Source organism: Mastomys coucha, unplaced genomic scaffold, assembly GCF_008632895.1.
Source record: "Mastomys coucha isolate ucsf_1 unplaced genomic scaffold, UCSF_Mcou_1 pScaffold15, whole genome shotgun sequence".
In the NCBI taxonomy this organism is placed as follows: Eukaryota; Metazoa; Chordata; class Mammalia; order Rodentia; family Muridae; genus Mastomys; species Mastomys coucha.
In genome coordinates this window covers 143,469,823-143,493,562 of record NW_022196897.1, presented here as the reverse complement: position 1 = coordinate 143,493,562, position 23,740 = coordinate 143,469,823, and the positions used below count along the sequence as shown (strand labels likewise).

General features: G+C 48.5%; 1 protein-coding gene across 10 annotated transcripts in view; it reads left to right on the top strand.

Moving 5' to 3' along the window:
- Positions 1-17,175, top strand: part of Blcap (BLCAP apoptosis inducing factor) — a 25,099-nt gene extending 7,924 nt beyond the window's left edge. Inside the window, exons 2-5 of one of the 10 annotated variants that reach the window (XR_004118998.1) lie at positions 660-9,551; positions 9,765-9,854; positions 13,605-13,705; positions 13,796-13,983. Coding sequence is in view for 1 of the 10 variants with exons in the window: in XM_031372568.1 (XP_031228428.1) it covers positions 834-1,097 (264 nt within the window). In the remaining 9 variants the exon portion in view is untranslated. Of the gene's footprint in view, positions 1-659; positions 13,706-13,795; positions 13,984-14,442 lie in introns of those variants that run through there. The other 9 variants (XR_004118995.1, XR_004118994.1, XR_004118997.1 and 6 more) reach the window with 9 other exon arrangements.
- Positions 17,176-23,740: the final 6,565 nt, after the last annotated feature.

Genomic DNA, 23,740 nt, shown 5'->3' with positions numbered 1-23,740 from the left:
ATTGATTTTTCAAAGAAGTTGGCTGGTTTGGGGTAAATGATGCTGAACTATTTTTTAAAAAGCAAACATGGTCCAGGCTGCTTTTAACTGTGTCTTCCCATAGCTTGCCAGGATCTGAGGTTCCACTGCCTAGCCTCTCCAGGTCAGCAGTGCACAAATAACTGCTGTAAAATTGGCATACTCCACCACACTCTGGAGCTGCAGATGTGAGGCTAGATACAGAACCCTTCCTTACCACACGGGGGCACACCACCAAGCCCATGGTGTCCTGTGGCAACCACAGGGCGGTATTGTGAGGTCTGGGACCTTTGAGGACGGGCTGCAGCCTCAGGAGGCGATACATGATCTCTGCTGGGCAGGGCCCAGGCAAAGCCAGCCCACTGTGGGGACCGTGCCCTCCTGGGATCCCCCAGTGGAAGCCCAGGGAAGACATACCCTAGGAGGCTTGTTTAAAGTAATGATTTGGATAGGAGTAGACATTCATGGGTGGGTGGGGCGGAAAGGGCATTCACATTTGCTGTTGTTAACCATGATCCATTTTCCCAAATAAGTATACAATTTGTTCCTGTTTTTTTGTTTGTTTGTTCTGTTTGTTGTTTGTTGTTTTTTTCTGTCTGTCTGTCTGTCTGTTTGTTTGTTGTGTTGACTTTTCTCTTCAGGATCCCTGCTGCCTTGGTGATCCCGGGCTGACAGCCAGAGAGCACAGCGGCTCAGCTCCTGGAGAGAGAGTCGAAGAGAACGAAGGGCAGCCACCTGTGCCTGCTGGCTCCCATTAGGTCGCTTCCTGCAGCGGTGCCTGGCAGCCTTGGTGAAGGCCCTGCCCGGCAGAGATCATGTATTGCCTCCAGTGGCTGCTGCCCGTCCTCCTCATCCCCAAGCCCCTCAACCCCGCTCTGTGGTTCAGCCACTCCATGTTCATGGGCTTCTACCTGCTCAGCTTCCTCCTGGAACGGAAACCTTGCACAATATGTGCCTTGGTTTTCCTGGCAGCCCTCTTTCTCATCTGCTATAGCTGCTGGGGAAATTGTTTCCTGTACCACTGCTCCGATTCCCCACTTCCGGAATCAGCCCATGACCCCGGTGTTGTGGGCACCTAACATCTACCGAGATAGCTTGCCAAGGAAGCAGAAGACGGGAGGGGAGGCATTGGCATAGGTCATAAAGCATTGGAGTTTCAAATCCCGCAGCCCTGCGGGTACCACATTCCTAATGGAGCCTTTTGGCCTGTGATGTTTTACCCTTACAATGTGAATACTGGCACTAATGGGTGCTTCTGTTGTAGAGTCCTGTAGTCGTGGGTGGTCTTATGGTTGTGTACTCTGTCACCATCTGGGTCCCGGCTGACGGATTGGCCCACCCATTACTCATTGATTTGGGGAGTCTGTCCCCTTGGGATGAGCTGGGTGGATACAATGTAGTCTCAGCATCACCTCCATAACCCTTCCTCGGCAAGATCTTCCTGTTCCCGCCTCAGTCCCCTTCCCTGTTTCCCCTTGGTTCTCTCCCACCCCTTTCCTTTTTGGGGGAGCACCTGTCTAAGACAGGGCTTGTTTTTGCACTTATCTCAAATTTGAAGAGATTGCTGACGCCCGAGAGCCTCGCTTTTTCATCCTTCGTTCCCTGTTGAGAAGGTGAGACGGAATCATGTCTCAACTGCTCGTTGTCTGCAGACCTCCAGTATTTTCTCTGCCTCATTTTTAAGAAAGAAGTAGTGGGGAGACATTGTTCTTTGGCCTGGGTATCTGGGCTCTTGCCTTCCAGCCCAGCCTCTCTCCTTTTGCTCTTCCTCCTGCCTCTCTCAGCTGACCTAAAGGGACTGCCTCATGTCTCCAGTGCATGCTCTTCAGGAGGGAGATGTGCAGTATTCTAGTAGACCCAGTGGTCCCTGGCTGAGTGAATGGGAAAGTATTACATTTTTCATAGCAGCCATGATTCCCTTGATAGGTGTTTGGATATTTTTTGATGTGCCCTGTATGTGTGTGTGCACTTATGTCAGTGTGGTTGTGTGAGTGTGTGTGTTGTGTGTGTGTATTTACATACAAATACATGTGTATATTCCTTTTGAAGAAGCTTTACTGAATGTGTTCTGATTTTGAGGTTTAGTAGTAGTAGCTAGCTGTAGTAGGTCCTGCTGCAGTTTTTATTTAGCATGGGGATTGCAGAGCGACCAGCACAGTGGACTCCAAGGTGGTTCAGACAAGACCCAGGGGAGCGGTCACCATCATCCTCCCACCAGGAGCCTCTCCATCCCTGCATATGTAGACTGTACACTATGAAGAATACACAGGAAGAAAGATCTGGTGACTTTGTACTTGTTTGCTTTTCTCTGTGCTTCAGAAACAAGTGTTTGCAAATGAGACTTTCTCCTGGCTCCTGCCCACTGGGGATCAGCATGGTTGGACTTCCGGTCCAAAGTGTCCCTCCTCTCGTGAGCGAGTGGGAGTGGTGGGCCAGGCACAGGGCAGAGCTGGAAGCAGGCATCTGGGGAGTGGGACTTGGAGGCCACACTTGTGAAACACTCGGACTGCTGTTGTAAAGCTTTTCTTTCTGGTGTGTTCGTTCCACAGCTGTTTGAAATGTTTAATAAAGCTTTATAAACTTTACTTTGTGGTTTTATGTGGCTGCAGTCCATTTGGGTCATGGTGTTGGATTTCTGAGTTGGTGGGGGGCAGGGTGAAGCACACAGGACGGAGTCCTTGGCGCCAGAGTACCTTAGCTGGAAAATCTGATCTGTTCTCTGGAGAACAGATGCTGGAATTGGGGGAGGAGAGCAGGGGCCAGTTCGGGCAGTAAACAGGAGGGAGTCTGGAAGTTTTCAGAGATGAGACGTTTGCACTTCTCAGCTCCCATGGCTTCCTGCCTGAACCTGTTTGCTCTATAAGATTTGAGGAACGGGTCCCTTGATAAACAACTTGGGACAGCTGGGGCTCTAATCATCAAGGATTTTTATGGTGCTGCTTTTGAAGTAAAAATAAGTGAACCCCCTTGTGGCATTTCAGTTGGAAAAGTAAATAAGGCTCACCATCTACCCAGCACATCTTAGGTGTCAGCTCAGAAGCACAAGAGAGTACAGTCCCTTGCTGTGGATGTGCACGTGGGACTGAGTGGGACCTGGGACACTCAGTTGGGGTAGCATGCCAGCGCCCTGTGCTGGGCATACACCTCCAACTCTCTCAGAAAGCAGGACAGGGACACTGCCTGAGCAGCAGGTGAGGTGGGTCTGGTGACTTCAGGGGAGCCGAGTGACCTCCCCAGACATTTCCTTTATTGTGGGAAAGCTGTATGGATCTGCTCCTGCTCTTTTGCATTTTTCTGCCTTTTTTGCATTCCTGGCATTGCTGATCTATGATTTATTTCCTCTGATTATAACTTTCCAAAGAGACAACTGTGATCTGTATATAATCCCAGCACTCGGGAAGCTGAGGCAGAAGGATTCCTCTGAGTTCTGGGCCAGCCTGGGCTATAGAGTGAGACCTTATCTAAACAAAAAAATGGAATTACCAAAGAATTATCTATTTTAGAGGGGTTTCTTTGGAAAACTGCAGTGACCATTCTCAGGGTGTCTTTTCTGTCCTCTTCAGTGGCACGCTTGCTTCTCGTGGTCTTTGCTGTGTGTATAGCTCTTTGGGGTTCTACAGAGCTTGACAAGCTGAGGAGCTGGGCATAGGGAAAGGCAGGTTTGTTCAACAAACACAGAGACCTTGTATGAGGCTTGCTGGAGATGTCAGGACAAACAAGCCTGATACTCTAGGACATCATGATTCTAGCCTAGTGGGGAAACTTAGCAAAATAGACAACCGCAGGTTCTGAAAACAAACAGAGGCTGTTGTGTCCCTCTCCTGTGGAGGACCTGGATCCCAAGTGAAGCTAAGACCATTGCTTATTTTGCTCTCCCTTGGAAATCGGCTTTCTGTTTTAGATCATGTGCTTGAGAGTTACATATAGGCCTCCCTCTGAGAGGTCTGTGGCCCTTTCCGTAGGGTGCTAGTAGCCCATCCCTTGAAGGGTACTTGTCATGTCAGAGTTCATTCTGTCCACAGGGCTTCCCACCTTACCTAGAATGCTGTCCTCCCTGGAGTATCTTTCAGGAAAACAAAATGGTGCTTCCTGTGCAGAAGGCCACTAGGCCTTCCGGGGCCTCCCACTACTGCACACGCGTTGCGGTCAAGGCCCTGTGAGAAGATGTCCTGTTCCCGACGTCAGTTTCCTGATAGGTAAAAGGTGATCTCTAAAACAAATAGTTTTCCCAACCCTGATGATCTGGGGATCTCCTCCATCCCCAACCCACCCCCTATCTCCAGGCCTCTCGTGGAGCCCAGCTGAGGAAGGTGGCTGAGCCAAGTTGATGGTGGGATTCTTAGAGAGCTACTTGCTTGTGCTCTGTGTTTTGATCTATGTACCATGTGAGCCCAGACACTGCCAGTGTCAGGAGCTTCTCTTTGTTTCTTCCTTTCTCTGGTGATGGTTTGTCTAGAGCCTGTCATTCAACCTTCATGGATACTGTTGCCGAGGTATGTCAGAGTTCCTCCTAGACGCTGAGTTCCTGGAGGGTATGGCCCATGAGTCCTGCTCAGGAGACCTGCCCTAATCAGTCTTTTATTTTTTGGTTAGACTCTCATGTGGGGTGAGACCCTGGGACCACAGTGGACAGTGTCTGCCCTTGCAGTGTCCTCCAGGCTGAAGTAGGGGGGGATGATATTTATTACTCAAGTTATCTCCGAGATCCAGAACTTGGCACTATGGCAGGTGTTCTGGGAGTCTCAGGAAAGAGCTAATGCAGTCCTGGGAGGATCGACTTGCAGACCTGAAGATCAAGTGCAGGTATTTGAGCACTGAAGTAATGAGTGAGATGTTGCTTTTCACAGCATCTCTGCTTATGGAGAAAGAGACTGAGCTGCAGAGTAAATGGAAGGACCGCTCATATCTAGCTGCCTTAGAATCAGACCCCAAAGAGCTTTTGCAGAAAGAAGTCAGTCTGTTTAAATCTGGAGCACTGACAATTGGGGGGGTGGGGCACTATGAGAAGATTTTAAAGCTGAGTTTGCCGCTAGCAGGCCCCAGACAGCTGGGAGCTAATGGGGAGCCATTACAGTAAGCAGCGTGTGAGGTGGGATTCAGTCCTTAGGAAACAGTGTACGTTTGAGCAGTGGAAGCAGCAGGACCACCAGCCTGTCTAGATCACTGGGAATGAGGAAGAAGGGCTCACAAGTGGCAGTGGTGAGGTTAGCACCAGGACTGGGGAGAGTGGAGTATGTTGAAAACAGCATTATCCATCCTGGTAGGGCAAGCCAAGCCAAGCCTTGATGGAAGTTCCATGTAGAAGGCCTGTCTTCCTTTGGGAATCTAGACAAAGGGAATCAAACACTGGTGTCCTGGGTGGACCGAGAGGGCTGAAAGCCTGCTGTGAGGCTTCACGGAGCCCTGGGTCTTCCGCTATGCCTTAGTGTGTGTGAGACTGTCCAGTTCCCCTCTGGTTCCCTCCCTCACCTTAGAAAGAAGGTCGTTAGCATCAGCCTCCAGGCAGTCTTCATGGTGCTACCTCCTCTGTTGGTAAAAGGCTACTCCATGGCCCTACTAGGCTCTGTCTCCTCAGAGCAGCCAGCACAGGGGGATGTGTGAGGGTGCCTTGTTGCATCTAGTTGAAAAGACCCTTCCCAGAGACAAATCTCTGGGTGGTTCTCACCTCTTCTCTTTCCCTGGGCAGTTGTAGAGAACCCACACTTGAGTGGACAGCCTGCCCAAGCTACCACTCCCCTGTTCCATGTAGTGGTGGCAACCTTCCATAAAAGAGGCAGGGAGGCAGACGATTGCGGTGCCGTGGGCTTGATTTCCCACCACTTGGCATATGACCTTGTTCCTCACCATTTGTGTTCCTTGAGGCCTGTTGCCCCGTTCATTAGTCAGGGAAGAAGTCTTTAACATTTCCAGAGTCATCTCCTGTGAGATATTGGTGACCTTTATTCTTATTACTTCAGTCTTGAGAGATGTTGGCTGAAAGTGTGTTAAGGCAATGAAGTATTTAATCAAAGGATTTTACATTAAAAGAATAAACGTGAGCTTTACTCGTGGGTGCAAAAGTGCCAAGAATATTCATGTATAGCCAAGGCAGATGTCGAAGGGCCCACGAGGGAGGAAAATAGACAAAGCACTTCAGTGGGTCCCTGGTGCCCCGGTTCCCACGTCTTAGCTGGGTCATTGAAGTCCTGCACAACCCATAATCACAGAGGCCATGTCACCAGACCAAACAGAGAACTTGCCTGACCAGGCCTGCCACAGTACTGGTTGGTCTGTGACTTGGTGGGTAAAATAGGTGGTGACTCAGTCACTTAGTGCTACACTCCTGAGGCATTAGGAAGCTGGTTTTTCCTAGAAGGAGGGGAACCCCCTCCCACGACTCCTACTGGCAACTCTGCAGTACCAAGGATTAGTTTCCAGACCAGTATTCTGAGACAGCAGATGAAAAGAAACTCATAAAAAGCACACAGCCTGGCATCCTTTCTGTAGAGTGGAGCACACAGGCAGGCACCTGTCAGGCCAGATATAATGGAGTCCTGATTACTCCTCTTTCCCTGCTCTGTGCCTTGAACCCCGCCTGCGTTTGAACGCTTCTTGCTCTTGCTGTCCTTTCGTATCTGGCAGGTGGGTGAGCTGACACCAGTGTAGAGTACAGATTCCCTGTTCCACGACTGAGGCCAGCACTGGCCAGTGGTTCTGTGTTTGACTGCAGATTGATGGCAACCCATGGCCCTTGATTCCCAAACTGTAGACCATCAGCCAAGTTGGTTGTTGGCATTGCTCCTCTTGCCTTTGCCACCTTCTCTCCCGTAGATGGGGAACATCTTCACCAGAGTGTCAGGCTCATAGCTGCCTCCCTTCGCCCCTCTCCACTGCTGCACCTGCATCCCTGAAAGCAGACTGTCCCAGATGACAGTCTTACTCCAGACTGTGCCCTCTGTGGCCCACAGGCATCATCTCTGTAGGCCTGCTACTTATAGATGGGCAGGGCCCTCTGTGGGGGCTGCTTTTGGTGGATGGTTTGGGGTTTCTTTTTACGTACTAATCAAGTATGAATCAGTTATTTCCACACTTGAAGCCATTTTTGTGCGTGCTCTGTGCTGCCATTTTGCACAGACAGAAACTAGGGCCCACAGGGGCTTAGCACATACTCAGCTGTTGCCACAATGGCCCTCGTGGCAGTGCCACCTAACAGCCTGGTGTGCGGCTGTGGAACCTCCTTAGCTGATAACACTACTGTACCTGTAAACCTGACTTTCTGGCCGCTCAGTGTTTCCCAGGCTCATGGCTTTTTCTTCAGTTGGATCCAGTCGTCTCTGGCTGCTCAGTTGCACCCGTGTCTCTGAGCGTCCAGCCCAACTCCTTTCAACTTGTGGTCCACATGGCTGCCATCGGGCTTCCTTACTAACTTAAGGCATTTTCTGTGGCACTTGGCTTAACCTTCGACCTCTGCAGGGATGGCATGCTCTCTCTGAGTGCAGTCACTGGTGCTCACAGTCTGCCTGACACCCCTGTGCGCCTTCTCCAGGTGCCAATCAGAGACACTTGTCCTCAAAAGAGGTGGTCCAAAAAGGTGTCTGGGATTGGGGTGACAACTGTCACCATCATGAGGACCAAGAACGACTCACTGAGTCACTTAAAGGATTTAATTGTCCTTTTTGGGATTAGCATAGTGATAGAGGCAGAAAGGAGACTCAAGTTCGAGGGGAACAAGTAAAGGTGAGCTTGCTCTCCCAGCTTCGAAGGAAGGGGACTTGCTGAAAGGCAACTCCTTTTGGACTGCTCCTTTGTGTGGCTGCTGCTTGGCAAACACTTCTCTAGTCAGAAAACCTGAGCAGTTGTCAGTAGGACCTCCTGAAACCCTCCAGCCCTAAGAAGGGCACACCTGTGCCTACTGTACTGAGGGCTTGCAGACATGAGTTGCCCAGGAGTAGGGGCAGACCTGACACTTGCCCCATTGCCCTCCAGAGCCTTACCTCAACACTGCCCTTCTCCTCCTACCAGTCCTGAGTGGAAGAGGGGTGTAGCGCTGCCGAGGGTTAGCACTGAGAGAAGACTGGGGGGTGTGAGGGTTGGAACACTCCTGTTCACAGGGGAAGGGGGAATGCAGATAACTTTTTAAACAGTCAAGTTGGAAATGAGAACCTATTAGAAATTTGGAGTGAGGGAGGAATTAGATATTTTAAAGTATCTAAAAAGCAAAGAAATGGCACCAGGAAGGCAAAGGCCAGCAGTGAGCAAGGACAAGTGATGGTCCATGTCCTGACTGCCTGGGGTGGACTGGACTATTTAATCAGGGTTAACGTGGGACAGAAAGCATGGAGCAACCCACCCACCCAAGCCAAAGAAGCTTGGCACCGGGCCAGGGACCTCATCTGTCCTGAAACCGTTGCTGCTGGGAGGCACCAAGTAAATATTTGCTGATAGGAAATAAACATCTGAAATGAGAAATTACATCAAACAAAGCAGCCAGGCATGGAGCTCATACCTCTTATCCTAGTGTTTGGTAGGTAGAGATTGAAGGATCAGGAGTTCAAGGTCACCCTTGGCTATATAAGGAGTTTCAAGCTACATGAAACCCTGTCTAAAATAAATAAATAGTACAGTAATTAATTGAAATTGTCAGTGTTAAGGTGACGCTGATAGACGGGAACCAGGGTCTCACCCATTAGCCAGCTGCATGGGGCTGCCTGGGTCTTCTCAGAATTGATAACACACAGTGGTCAGGACTAGAAAAGCGACTTTCCTTTGATCACAGTTCTGCCTCGTGCTTGAAGGTTGTATGCACTTGTGGGTCTTGAGATTCAGGGATCCCCTAGAAAGTCTCAATCATGCAGACTTCACATAGAGGACCTCCAGCAAGAACTGGCACAAATAGTCTGTGCGTTCTGATTGTAGCATCCCTTTCGCATAGTGTATGGCTTCCTCCCTGGGTAGGTAACATCTACTACCCGAGTCTTACAACCCATAGCTCCACACTATTTTTTCTTTGTTTTGTTTTGAAACTTTATGTTTATTTTATAATTGTTTTGCCTACATGTATGTAAAGTGTACCATCTAGGTACCTTGTGCCCACAGAGGCCAGAAGACAGCATTGGATCCCCTGGAGCTGCCGTATGGACGTCAGAACCTAAAAACCCAGGGCCTCTGCAAAATCCACCACTGCTTTTAACTGCTGAGCCGTTGTTGCAGCCCCTGCACCATTTTCAGTCAGTTAGATAGGCAGAGTCCCCATCCTGATTTTCCCAGTAAGGATGCTTCTCCACTGATATGCCGGGAATTATCCCAATCTGTAGGAGAAGCAGTTAAACTAGATTGTCCCTGAGCTCCCTTTCAGTGCTAGCATCATCTTCAGATGCCCCACGGCTGTGACAGTGCTGATTGGGGTGCGGATCATACTCTATTCATCAGCTCCACACTCCGGAGCGTGGAAGGATGACCGTGACTGCGGCCCCCAAAGGTGAACTCCCCATGAGCTGCTGGCTGAGATGGCTTGGCTGCTCGTGGTGCAGTGTCTTGGCAGACAGACCATGCAGGTAGGTCAGCACAGGTGAGGAGAGGGTGGGGATGAACTCTCATGGCCCCTGAGTAATGTTTTCTTGTAAGATTGGATGCCTCCAGACTGGTGGATGCCAGCTAGATGGATCCATTCATATTGGCTAAGTTGGTGAGCCATTTCTCCACACTCTCTCACCTTGAAATGCTGCCTGGTGTTCGTTGTCACTGTAGCCTTCTGGCTCTCTATGCAGGTGGCACATTCTTTGAGGACATAGTTTCAGGTGTCATCAATCAACCAGAGACTTGAACCTGGAGCAGGAAAAGGCTTGTCCAAAGTCAAGGTACAGATTGTTGATTTTCTGTTCACTAGAAAGTAATCTCTATTCTGAACTAAGGTGGCTTAGTTGATATGCTTTCTATGCAAGCATTAGGACCCGAGTTCAATTCCCAGCCCTGTATAATAGATGAGGAAGGATATTGACAGCACACACTGGATAACAAATTTTAGCTCCAAGGAAAGATCCAGCTTCAGAAAATACCGTGGAGAGTGATAAAGACACCTGACTCCAACCTGTGGCTTGACATACGCATGCACATGTACACACACAAACACATAAGCATCTGCTATTTACATACATGTACCAGCACAAAGGTGCAGACAGATCACAGGAACCAGACCCAAAACTGAGCTGTGACCGACATTCTAAGGGCAGATACAACAGGGCACCTGAGAAGAAGGTGCCATTGGAAGAGACAACAAAAGTACATAAGTTCCAGAACCCAGCCAAGGGTTTGCCACACAGCTCTGAGGTCAGGGTAGAAGTCCCCACCCCCAGGTAGGGGACAATTGACCTCTAATCTGGTTGAGATGGGGGAGGAGGGAAATGGAGGGGCTTCAGAACCAGCAAGGCACCCGCGCTCAGCATCAGGACAGGGGAAGGCTCGGCCAACCAGGCTTGCAGAGTGGGGACAGACAGCGAGGGGCCCCAGAGCAGTGGGATTAAGTGTGGAGGTGAGGGGATTAGTTGTGTTGATGGAAGGAGCAAAATTCAATCCTGTTCCTTATGCAGGGAACCTGATCTCCATGTTCTCAGGGAGCCTTCCTCTGCCCTGCTGGTCCTGACTTTGGCTCTAATTAGCTGTGGCTTCATCTTGCCTGGTGGCTGGGGTCATGTCTTAGCAGTCTTTGTAGCTCTGGGCACCTAGCAACAGGCAGCTGTCGATGTAGGGGCAGAATGACCATTGCCTGTCTCGACTTTTCGATGTCTGAAATGGAGATTTAGATACATTCATTTTGTGAAAAAGATTTCTGTATGTTATACAGGAACTCAATGACAGAAGTAGTGGTTACACTATCAGGCTCTTAAGGATACTCTCTTGACTCAATGTGGGTTCAGCTCCACATAGTGTGTGCCATGAGGTCATGGCCACTGTCTTGTCTGATCATGACAGCCAAGATGCAGTGAGGCAGCCAGCTAGCACTGACCTGTATCACAGGGAAAGAAACTGAGATCCAAAGAAGCAAAGAAAAAAGATTCTGGTAAGAAGTAGAGGGGATTGGGATGAGGCCGTAGTCTTGATTCTTTGGTTTCTTCTAGGCAGTATATACTGAATTCTAGCTATCTCTTTCATACTTGCACCAGAAGTCAAGGTTAAGCGAGCCATGGGCTTAGCTGCCAGAGCCAGGACCCATATTATGCCTTATGGGCCTAGGTAGTGTGTCTTCTGCATGGTAGAAGGCTTTACCTCAGTTACGTGAGATTCCTTACTAGGAAATGGAATGGGTTTATAGAACCGAATGAGAAGTGAAGAATGCTGGAAAATCCTGATCCCCTTTAACAGCTGGTCTATCCAGAGGCTGGGGACTGTGTGAGACAGCTCACAACTAGACCAGTAGGCTTGGAGAGCGATGAGTCAGGACTTCACGGGAGCTAGAACGCACAAGTACTGAGAATGGGTGGCTGGTAAGAGGTCAGGCTGGGGCTGGAGAGATGGTTCTGTAGTCCCGTGCTCACACTGCTCCTGCAGAGGACCCAAGTAGGTTCCCAGTACTCATGTCATGCTGAGTCTTCTGACCTCGGCAGGCTCCTACGTTCACACACACACACACACACACACACACCCTGAAATGTACTTGCATACTCATGCACACACTTAAAAGAGCAGGCCAGGAGTACCCAGCTGTCTTGAGTGCAGCCCTGATGGGTGACAGGCTGCTGGGTTTAAGAACATAGTACTGTGAGTCAATCAGAGACATTGGAAAGTGACTCAGATATAACCAAGGTGTTGAAGACATAGACATATAGGCCTGGCAGACACCTAAAATCCCAAGTAGAAGGCTGAAGGCAAGCTGTCCTGGAGCCATTGCCACTCAATAGTGGGGACCCAAAGAAAGTGACTTACCAGAGACCATGTGGAGATGTCAGAGGGCTAAAGTCAAGAGCAGGAGTTAGAGATGTCCAAGCTGATGAAGGTGTCAGAAAAGGAAAGGGTCCAAGAGATGCAACAAAGAACTTGGAGAGACTGTTGCCATGGCAACCAAGGTAGAGAAGGGTTTCAAGGAGAGAGTAATCAACATTGTCAGATGTGGCAGTGAATTCCAGTCAGATCAAGACAGGAATTTTCCCTTTGCATTTCAGGATTAGCTGACTTGTAGTGGATTTAAAAGAGCATTTGTAGGAAGGAACACAAGATTGTCTCCGAGAGCCCTTTAAAAAATCAAGGAGAACTTAGAGATGTGAAAGACAGGTGTATACAGGGTGAGGCTAGGAAAGACGAGCGTGTTCATGGACATGAGCTCCAAATGTGATGAGCACACATTGTTCACTAGCACAGTTCCTGGCACCCCTTCAGTGGGCCTACACTGGGTTCTTTGGGGGAAGCCGAGCAGTTAGTAGGGCTGCGTAGTGACAGAGGAGAAAGAAGCAGTCACGCACATCAGTGTGCAGGGTCCCACACTGATGGATGCTCTGACAGAAGCATGCTCCACACCCAGATGGGAAATCCAGTAGAAAGTATTCTGGGTTGAGAGTAACCATGTGCCAGAGGCTTACTCCAGGATGGACAGAAGCAGACTCCAGAGAGATAGACAGACAGGGAAGAACTAAGGAGATACAGGGCCTGGCCTTTTTCATCTTAATCTTGAGGGAAAGAGAGATGCTGATATATGAATATCCTGGACTGTGGAGTCAGTATAATTGAGCAATTAGGGATGGAGGCAATTATTTGAAATAAGCTCCCAATGGGGCTGGGATCAAGTACAGAGGAAGATAAATTAGTTTGGGGCAATAATGTGCATATAACCAAATGTGGGCAAAACTCAATTATTTACCTTTTAGAGAGTAACATGATCCCATGTTCTTTTGGGAGCTTTTATCTGCCCTCTATCCTGCCTGCATGTCTAATTAGCACCAGTTTGATCCTGCTTTGTGGCTGGGATCATGACTTAATATTCTGTGTGTAGTAATCAGTGAGCTCTTTAAGTACCAAGCTAGTATCTTCTGCTTTAGACTGGAATTCCTAAAGTCAACATCTATTCTTGCTTCCACAAAAAAGTATGACTGTTGCAGCGCTAGAAACAGGAAGTAAAGCAGTTAAGTCTGGGGAGGCAGACACTTGGGTGACAGGTGAGGAAACGGAGACTGTCTCAGGAATCCCTGACGTCTAGATTCACCTGAGCATCACCTCCCTCACAAAGATAACAGTGTTCCTTCCAGGAGGGAATGGAAGCCAGAGAGACATAGCTGATTATACCAACACCACACAAGTGATGAGATGATGAGAGACAGGGACAGAAAAGAGGAAAGAGAAACCAACAGGTGGGGAGGTCAGGCCAGCAGATTCACACTGATCTTCCTGGAGAGCTTGCCCACTCTCAAAGTGGCCGCCATTAGTGTCCATCTTACTGTATTGGTGTGGTCTAGAGACAGTCTGTATTTGCACCCAAACTCAGGTGTTTGCTATGGATTTGTGCATACTCAGATGGACTCACTCCATCTGAGGCACATTGTGTGTGATGTGACAGAGATGGGGTCTGATAGACAGCAACCCTGCTGAGCACCTCTCACAGCCTGCCCCATCTTTCCTCCCAGATCCTGTGTCTGGTACCTTCATGCTGCTGATCTCTGTCTGTCTTTGTGAGCCAAGTATTTTAATGAGCAAAGTTTTGAATGGTGTCTTAATACCTGATACGGTAAGTACCCTTACCCTGCCCTCTATTCTTAAAAAAAAAAAAAAAAAACGTGTTATATTGCTGGTTTACTTCTGTATATCTTATAATTAGCTTGTCAGAGTTCCATGGGAAAAAAATCTTATTAAGCGAGACTGCATTGGAGGGAAAAATAACATCATTAGGATGCCGTCAGCGTCTCCCATCAACAGCCGAGGCGCCCGTCTCCCGTGGTCAGTCTCCCTTGTTTGGTTTGGTTTTGCTTCGCTTTTAATGCCTTCTAATAAAAGCTGGCCCCGCAGGTTGCAGGCGTTCTCTACATTTCTTAATGGCTTGACCCCTGAACACCTTATTAGTTTTGTTGCTTTCGTGAATAGAGAAACTTTCCTGGTTTTTCATTTCACTTTCCACATTTTAATCAATTTGCTTATCACTATGCTGCATTCACAGACACACACTGAGCAAACGTGCTTTGTCCCTGGACAGACAAATGAGAACACAGAACACGTGCAAATCAGAGCTAATTGGCAGGGAATGAATTTGAATGTTTGAATTAAATTTCAATTATACAAGTAAAACACGAATACATTTTCTCTTAATTACAGTCCACAGTACAGCTGGGGCATCCCTACTTGGCCCCTAGCCTCTGCCTCTGCCTCGGATCTACAATGGGTGGGAGCTGAACTAAGTGCCCCTCTTGTCTAGTGTTTGCCTGTGCCCTTCCCAACATGTCTCTGTCCTTTTGTTTTGTCTTTGCAAAGGTAGGCGGTATCCACACTGGAGATGCCATTGAGCCCTGTGGCCTACAGGACTTGCCTGGGGTGGCTGTCTGCATCTGCGTCCACTCCAGTGCTCCACTCTGCTGGCCGCACACAGACACACACAGCCTTCCTGCCTTCCATCTTAGCTGTGTCCTGTCGACTGATGGTTAAGATGCCTTTGGTGGCTCCTTGTGCTGGTCCCCTTCTGCTCACATACAAGGATTTCTGTAGGACAAGGACTTGGAACTGTTGGGTCACAGGGAAGATATGTCATGAATTCAGATAAAAAACAACTACAGTGTTCTCCATAGTGCCCAGTTCAACCTCCTGCCAGAATGTCTCCAGGTTAACGTTTTCACCAATTGGGTGGGTAAAAATACTGTCTTGGGTTAGTGTGCACTGTCCATATCCCACCCCAGCCCACGCTTTTATTTATCCCTATTCCTAGTCCCCTCTCTGGTCTCTGGACATGTGCCCATGTCCCTCCTGTCTCTCCTCCTCTGCCTGCCTTCTTCCTTCTTTTCCCTCCCTCCCTCCCATCTCTTTTTCTTCCCGTTTTTGAGACAGACACTCACTGTGTCGCCCATCCTAACCTCAAGCTCAGGATTATGGGTGTGATGCTACATCCTGCCCGTTTCTTTCCTCCTTCTTTTTTTTTCTTTAAGAGATTTTTTATCTTTATTGATTTTTAGTTCTTTATATATTTTATGAATTTGTTATACTAATGCTTTGTTGGTGGTGGCAGATATTTTTCTACATTGTGGGGTTTGACATTTAATTGAATTGCTTTTAGAAAATTTTAAGGTTTTGATAACAGTTTTCTATTGGTTTTGATTTTTATCCCTTCTTTTGACAATCTTAAGAAGCCCCCTTTATATTAATTTCTTGTATTTTCTTCTCTGGAATCTATAAATTACATATATTTATACATAGTTTGTAAATATATAATCATATATGTGTATGTATATATGTATATGTAAAAAGAATAAATTCCATATGTATAAATCTTACCATCTAATGTCACCCGCCAAAAACACTATGTTGTGATATGTAGACAGTTTGATCTAAACCTGTTCTCTTTACCAGGCACCAACCCTGCCATTCCTGTGCACCGTCAGGCCACCACTAGTCCTTGATTTGTGTCTTTGCTTCCAGGCTTGATGCTAAGCTTTGATACGGGCAGGACCGGCCGACTAGTCCTCCAGACTGACTAGACAACAGTTTTGCAGATCTCCTTTGTTCATCCTTATGCATTAGTTCTACAGCATGAATTTTAAAATTTATCAACTTTCAAGAGAACTTTCTATAGGAAATTTTGTTAGATTTACACTGAATTCACAGATAAATCTGAAGGAAGTTGGCCTCTTTTTCCTGTGTGCTCACGGAGCCCTCCCAGACCAGAGAGCATCTCGTCCCTCCAGAGGAGCCTGCCTCCTCGGGTCAGCTTGCCTCTGTTTCTTGGTGGATTTGACCCTCAGTCCTTGTACAGGGCTTCCAGCAGCTCGGAATGGCTCCCCTGTGCTCCTGTTTGCTTGACCCGTGTTCGCCACACTTCGTCCCAACCTTTCACTAATCTGGGAGCTTGCTCTGCACACACACAAAGTAAACATTCTTCCTCCCTGGGCTCAAACACACAAGCACCACTAAACACAGAGCTGGCATAATTAGCTGAAAACAAATTAGAATCTTTCCAAATTACACTTTAATTAAGGAAGCAAAGCATGAATACATTCTCCCTGTTAGAGGTGGAGTGATGTGAGCCCAGCTGCTGTCTCCTGTACCACAGTCCTGCATCCCATCCCTCCACGGTCCTGCATCCCATCCCTCCACAGTCCTGCATCCCATTCCTCCACAGTCCTGCATCCCATCCCTCCACAGGTTTAGGATCTGCTTCTTGGGCATGGGTGCTTTGCAAGAGTCCACCACGCTGAGAGCTTGCCTGAGGGTACGACTTGACTCCCTCCTGTATCTTTACAACACAGCCATGCTGGTCCCTCATGTTCTTGTTCTTTAACACAGAAAAGCACCCATTCCCTCAGCTCTCCTCCTCCATCTCCAGACTCCGCCATCAGTTGGCTTTGAGCAGCCTTCTCTTGGCAGTGATGGAGAAGTGGGATGCTGGGTCTGCACGTTTTCAGTTTTAGCAGGCTTCACCAGTGCCCGCCATGGTTTCTGAACCAGGCAAGTGTCTAGCCAGAGGCCATGAGACTTTAATCCGTACACTGTGAGCAGTTCTCAGTGTTTGCCAATTGAATGGGTGAAAAAGTTAAATCCCTTTTTAAATTTGTATTTTCCTGTTTGCCAGTGAGGTTTCCATGTGTACATTGGGCATCTGTATTATTCCTGCTCCAAACTGTCAATTTTTACCAAGCTTTTCAGCTCATTGACCTGTAGAATGTCCTGATGTAATCCAGGTAGTAAGCTCTTGTGCTTTTGGACAAATATTTCTCCAAGCATGTCTGTTGCTCTCAGCTCATTGTAGAATCTTGCATCAGACAGAAGTTTCCCATTTTGATCAAATGCATCTCCTCCATCTCCTCTATTCCTTTTTGAATGTATATCATGTTTGGTTTAAATAGAGCCCTTATTCTCCTCTAATGCTTTCACAGGTTTGTCCTTGGCTCTTTCTCGTATCTGGAAATATAAAGATTTATTTATTTATTATATGGAAGTACACTGTAGTTGTCTTCAGACACCCCAGAAGAGGGTGTCAGATCTCATTACGGATGGTTGTGAGCCACCATTTGGTTGCTGGGATTTGAACTCAGGACCTTCAGAAGAGCAGTCAGTGTTCTTAACCAGTGAGCCATCTCTCCAGCTTCTGGAATATATTTCTATGATGGAATTGAGACAGTTTCTAACCTTTCTCAAAACAGACAGCCAATTATCAGAGCACAGTAGAAGGGATCAGCTCATTCACCCTGTCTCCGGGCTCCCTAGACTGAGGCCCCACAGCTAAGTGGCTTGGAGGCCCCTGGTTTTGTTTTTGTTTGGGGGGGGTTATTTTGTTTAGTTTTTTTTTTTTAAACTAATCTGTTTATTCCTGTCAGTAGCAGACTTTAATTTGCCATTACTTTTTACCACCTTGTGATATCTGTGAAGTAAAATGCCACATTTCACTGTGCTTCCTTCCAGCTGTCTCAGCCTGCTCCTCTCTCCACACAGGCTCTGAAGGCTGCTTGTCAGATGCTGTGAATTCAGAGATTAATTTGGGGGAAACTGACATTAGTACAATACTGTGCCATTCACTGCAGGGGCGAGGCAGAACTGTGTTTGTCCAGTTGCTTGCTACATGTCTTACACACACACACACACACACACACACACACACACACACACACACACACACAGCTTTCTCCTCAGAAACTTGTAGCTTTCCTCCTGGGTTGATTTCTTTGGTTTTCATTATTGTCGTGAATGAGTTTTCTCTACTCCCCTCCCGTTTTGTTTGGCTTTTGTTTGCTACATTTCTTTTTAATCTACTTTCTAATCGCTGCACTTCATTCACAGACACACACAAAGTAAATGTTCTCCCTCCCTGGGCACAAACACGAAAGCACAGCCAAGCACAGAGCCAGCGTAATTGGCTGAAAATGAATGGGAATTTTTTCAAATTAAAATTTAATGACATAAGCGAAACATGAATACATGTTCCTTTTTAAGAACCAGAGCACCGCTGCTGGAGCTGGAGCCCCTTCTGGCCACCTGCTTCCATCCCATTCCCTTCCTTGTCCCCTGTGGCAGCCGCTGGGATGGGCTTAGTGTGTACTTTCTAAAAACTTGTAAATATGTATCTAGGCACCCGCAGGAAATACAGAATTTGGCCATGAATAGTTTTTGCCTTGAATGAATACCAGGGCTTCAGAATGTCAGTGTTCCCATACATCCTAATGTGGCAGTGGTGGAGGAGTGGGAGCAGAGAAAACTGAGCAGCTGTGGACAAACGGTGGACCGAGGAAGGAGACAAGCAGGTGCCTTCCAAGTCAGCGACAACCAGAATGGGCATGGGGTTCTTAAGGAGTGGTCTCCAAAGGCCCCAGAGCTTAGTCCATCACGTGGGGCGTAGGCAGCCTTCCAGGTAAGGAAGGATCTAGCCTGCCCAGTTTTGAGCCGTGGGACTTGCACGGGTAGCTTCAGGGCCCCACTCTGCTCCCTCTCCAGAGATGTGCTGGCAGCTTTCTTGGCCTCTCTTCCCTTTCTGTCTAGGTGCTGCTGCTGGGTGAAAACATGAAGCTTGGAACCCTGACAGCCATCTTGTGATCAGGAGGGGAGGGAGACAGCTGACTCTGAGCCAGCGTACCTGCAACCACTGACTTCTGAATTGTTCACACTCCAATAAATGTTCCTGCTCTTAGCTACTCTTAGATGTGATGTGATGTTCTGTCGAAAGCACCTTTCCTAACACAGGAAGTCTTAGACGTGGGGGGACAGCTTTAAGGAGTAGAGTCCCTCATGGGGTGAGAGACCAGAGGCTTTTCCCTCCTGCCTTCCATTCTGGGTCCCTGTTGGCCAGCCCTCTTCCTTGGGCCTCCTGCTTCTCCCTACATGAATGACACTGGTGGATTTGGTGAATGCAGTGTTTCGCATCACTCAAAGGCACCATACGCAGGAGGCTAAGGCAGGAGAATTGTGAGTTGGAGACCAAAGTGGGTTCCATAGTGAGACCCTATTTTCAAAAAAAGGCATGGCTGTCAGAGCCTGTTCAGGAGGCACTCATTGTCCTCTGGTCACACTCTTCAGCAGCCTCCATGAACCAGAACATTAGCATGATACAAGGTCCAAAGAGAAAGTGCCCCCCAAGAATGCTTAGCCCAGGGCCTGTACCAGGCAGGTGTATCCCTATCAAATGCGAGTCCCAGAATTCTGACCAAGTGCTCCCATGAAGCCACTCGAACCTGGACGGGCAGTGATGGTCAATAAGGGCAGATTACATAATAGAAGATGAATTCCAGTGAGGATGGAGAAGAGCTGGAGGCCCAGAGCCAGCTGGGCAGAGGGAGAATGTTAGGTGGAAGATGACCCAGGAATAGCCACCGAGAAGAGCCTCCCCAGACAGCTGCTGTGTTGAGGTTCACCACCCACCTTCACCCTATTCAGCTCAAGGGCACACTCTTCCCTGCTCCAAGAAAACATCCAGACTTCCCTTAACTATCCTCCATCCACTTCCAGTTTCTTCCTTCTCACCATGCCTGCCCTTCCCCCCACGGCTCATCTGAGAGATTGTTTGCTCTGACCCTAGAGCTGTGCACCTGGCTGGGTTGTTGTTCCCCTGACTACAGGCAGCCGTCAACACTGCCCCATGCCCTCCTTATTGCTTGCTTGCTGGGCAAACAGCAGGCCCTCACCAGTCACCTTCCATTGGGACCCTTGGTTTTCCAGGCCATGCTAGGAGCCATTGGTCATCCAGTGACAATTCTGCCCTGAGAAGGTCTAGATAAGCTCCTCCTGTCTCCATAGGGTTCTTCTCCCATTGGTCATTCAAACATTTCCATTTAGGCGAAAGAGGTTGCTCATGTGCATCCCTTTTAAAATTAATTTGTCTTTTGGAGTGTGTTAGCACATACACCCAAGCTAAAGGGTTAACCTGAAGCAGTGTTTTTTAGAAGCCGCCTACCTTGGGTTCATGGATACAGGCTCTATCACAGTCTAGGCTGACTGGCCAATGGGCCACCCAGGATCTATCCATCTCCACCTCCCCAGTGCTGGGATTACAAGCCAGTACTACCTTGTCCAGCCTTTGAGGGTACTGGAGATCCAGCTCAGGTCCTCGCGTCTACGGTAAGCACTTTGCTGGCTGAGCAGCTCTGTGGCCCCATGCCTAGCCTTGGTTTCCTCCTAATACCAGCAGTTAACTGCCTTTTCTGCTGCGGGTTTCAAAAGACTTTGAAGCTCCGGTGACATCCATGTCCTCCTACAGAACTCAGGAGAGAATGCCAGAGCCCACTGTCCAGTCTGCAGAGGTGACCGCTGTCCCTCCCTCCTCACGTGTGTATGCCTCCACTCTTGAGAAGGTTCTTCCTGATGAAGCAGGCTGGCTTTAGTGGCCTCCTTGCCCAAAATAATGCGGCAGAAAGGATGTTCTGGGATTGGTGACACGGGGGTCATAAACAGCAGCTTGATTTTGGAGCCCACATGGTGGACCATGCGGAGGTAGCTCAAGGATGTGCCTGGTCCTGCCGAGTCTCTTGGACACTAAGTCCCATCAAGCCTCCAGAGGACTGCAGCCCTGCTACCATCTCATGCAGGCTGGCACTCAACTCAGCCCTGTAAGCCTCAGAGCCTTTATGTGTACAATTGCATGCCATGGAAGTTTGGGGCATCTTGTTACACACCAAAACAAAAACTGACAAGGAGCAGGCTGACCATCAAGTAATACATAAAACAATACACTACACTACACTACACGGCATTTAAGTGGACCATTGTAATACCACATGGGTACTGCTATAGTAGGACATTTGTATGGTGCAGAGCATCCCAGGTTAGATTATTAGTCTGACTTCTTTAAAATGAGCAGATAGATGTAAAGGGAACCAGCAAGACACTATAGGCAGAGGGAAGAGCACATTCAACACCATCAGAACGAGATTTTCGAGACTGTCATGGTCCTAGAAAGTGGAAGACGTGGGACTAAGCAGGCAGAGCCCAGGTCCTGGAGGGCCTCATGATAGCATGTGAAGACATCTGGTCACTGTCCTACAGTCAGTAGGACCTTGAAGGGTTTTCCACCACAGTGACAGGTCTGTGATTTGGGAAGATCACTCTGGTGGCAGATGGGAATGCCACACTTGGAGGTGACAGCCTCCAATCCAGAGAATAAAGTCAGCTGTATACCCTAATCGTTGGATATTGCGGTGAGAGGGTGGGGCAGCAGGTGAAGGGGGCATTGGTGGGCAGTGAAGGGTGGCCGAGCTAAAGCACAGGTCATGAGGCAGAGGAAGGCCCCAGTGGGTTCAGTGTCAGGCAGAGCTGAGGACAGGGGCACAGCTAGGAAGCCAGCAGGCATGGTGTCCCAACCAGCCCAGGGATGAAAGTTGAAGGGAGAGAATCTGAGGAATGAGTGGGCACGCAGGGAAAGGGTGGGAAGGCACCCAGTGGGGAAATCAGAGTTAGAGACACTCAAGGGGCTGATGGAGGTGTGGACAGGCGACAAGAAAGAGAGGAAGGGCCTGAGTGATGTGAGGAACGAGGAGGAGAGGGGTTGCCATGGAAACCAAGGTAGTGAAGGGTTTCAAGGAGAAAGTAATCAACGCAGCTATACGCCCGGATCTCAGAAAAATAAGAACTGAGTGAAGTCCTCTGAATTTTGCAATCAAGGAGCTATTGTGGCAAGAACCGTTTGGAGGGTGAAGGGCTAAAAGCTAGTTTATCAGAGGCAGTGGAGCAAATGAGTGGAAGAGTCAGGTGGTAGTGGGAAAAATATGGGTGATCGAGGGTTTCTAAAAACAGGAGTGCCCCTAGAATTGAAAGAGGCACCAATGGAGAGGGAGAGAATAAGAGGAAAGATCTGGAAGGCATCTGGCGTCTGAGCCAGACTGAAAGGAAGCAAGAGGGTCTGATTGCAGATGGGCAACGGCTCGAGGGAGGAAGGAAGCACAGTGGGGTTCTTCTGCTGCCCTTTCTGGCCCTGATTAGGGGTACTCACTACACTCACAGTCTGCCCCGTGGTTGAAATTAATTTTTTTTTAAAGGAAACAGGTGTGCTGAAGTGAGTAACGACACAGCCATTGTGCCTGTTTGGGATAATCACTGACCCCAAAGCTGCATGTGTCCTTCCGCAGCCTTGCTGTGCCCCAGATAGTTGACCTTAAGGCCACCAGACCTCTTGCCCTCTGCCTTTCAGTGGATGTCAGAAACAACAGAGCAGGATCCTGGCTTCCTTCCTATGGTTGTGAGAGAGCGGCATGGCCTGGCTTATGGCCACAGCAAGGTGGCTTTCAGAGAGTCCCCATCTTTCTCTATGGGTTCTAAAAGCCCGCACCCTCCTCTAGCCTTTCACCTCTCACTTACACTGGGCACACTGTCATCTCTGGAACCCTTGGCTCCATCGTACTCTGAGATGACTCCTGTTAGTCGGTTTCAGGTGAGGCCATTAGAGTCACCTATATGGTGACTGTCCCTCTTCTAGGATCTTGGGAAACTGAGCCATAGGCCTGTGGCCTAAACTTTATGACTAGCACAGTAGGAGGGTGTACAGTCCTGAGCAGTGTCACCTGTTCACTGCCTGTGCAGAGTTGTAGGGCCAAACAGAGAGGCAAGTGTCCATGGGGCAGGAAAGGCATCCATCCATCACTTCAAACTCTGACCGGTGCCACCAGGAAGCCTCCTACAGTGGAAAACAGCAGCTAGTCAGAAATGGACACTAACTGGGTGGGCATGGGAAGGACACATGAGGCAATAGCTAGAGGGCATCCTTTATAAGGATGTGCTCCTTCCAAAAAACAGAAGAAAGCTAACATACCTGAGTCCCTTACCAGGAAGAAGTAAGACAGAAAACCCAACTCAGAAACATTCAAACAAGAATAAATTTCTTGTCACACAATGAGGATCCCTGGGTGGCAGCTCTAGGGTCATCAAGGACCTGTGTACTATTCATCTTTTATTTCACTAAAAACTGTGTGTGTATGTGTGTGTATGTGTGTGTGTGTACGTGTGTGTATGTGTGTGTATGTGTGTGTGTATGTGTGTTTGTGTCTGATGTAGGCTCTAGGAACTGAACCCAGATCCTGCAGGTGAGCAAGTGTCCCTAACCATTGACCCATCTCCACCCCCACATAGGATTTTTCACTAACCAGATTTTTATCAAGTGTTACTCATAAACCAATCACTATCAAGAAAAGTGGGCCCACCCATCCTGAGTGATATTGTCAATCATGATTCACCATCCTGGAGGAAGCAGGCTCACTGCTCTGCCATGAAGGACATGGACTTGGCTCCTGATTCCCAGAACCAAGGAAGACATGCTGTTCTAGGCATGGTGCTCAAAGGTTGGAGAAGCCAGTTTGCTCTTCCCCTGAAGGCTGCTGGAGGGCTTGAGATGAGAGGATGGCATTAAAATGTGCCTACTTGCAGAAAGAACATTGGCTTCACTGCAGGGGCTATGGTAGGTGGTCAGAGGGGACAAGAAGATAGTCTGAGAAGACCAATGAGCAGGCAGTCCCAGAGGGTCTGAGATTGGTGACAGCTTGAATTGAACTATTGGTGACAAAGAGGAGGGGTCAGCTAGAAAGTCTGATCGGCTGTCCTCACAAGGTCATGCAGCACATGCAGATGACCCAGGGTGGGTTCCCAGCACCCA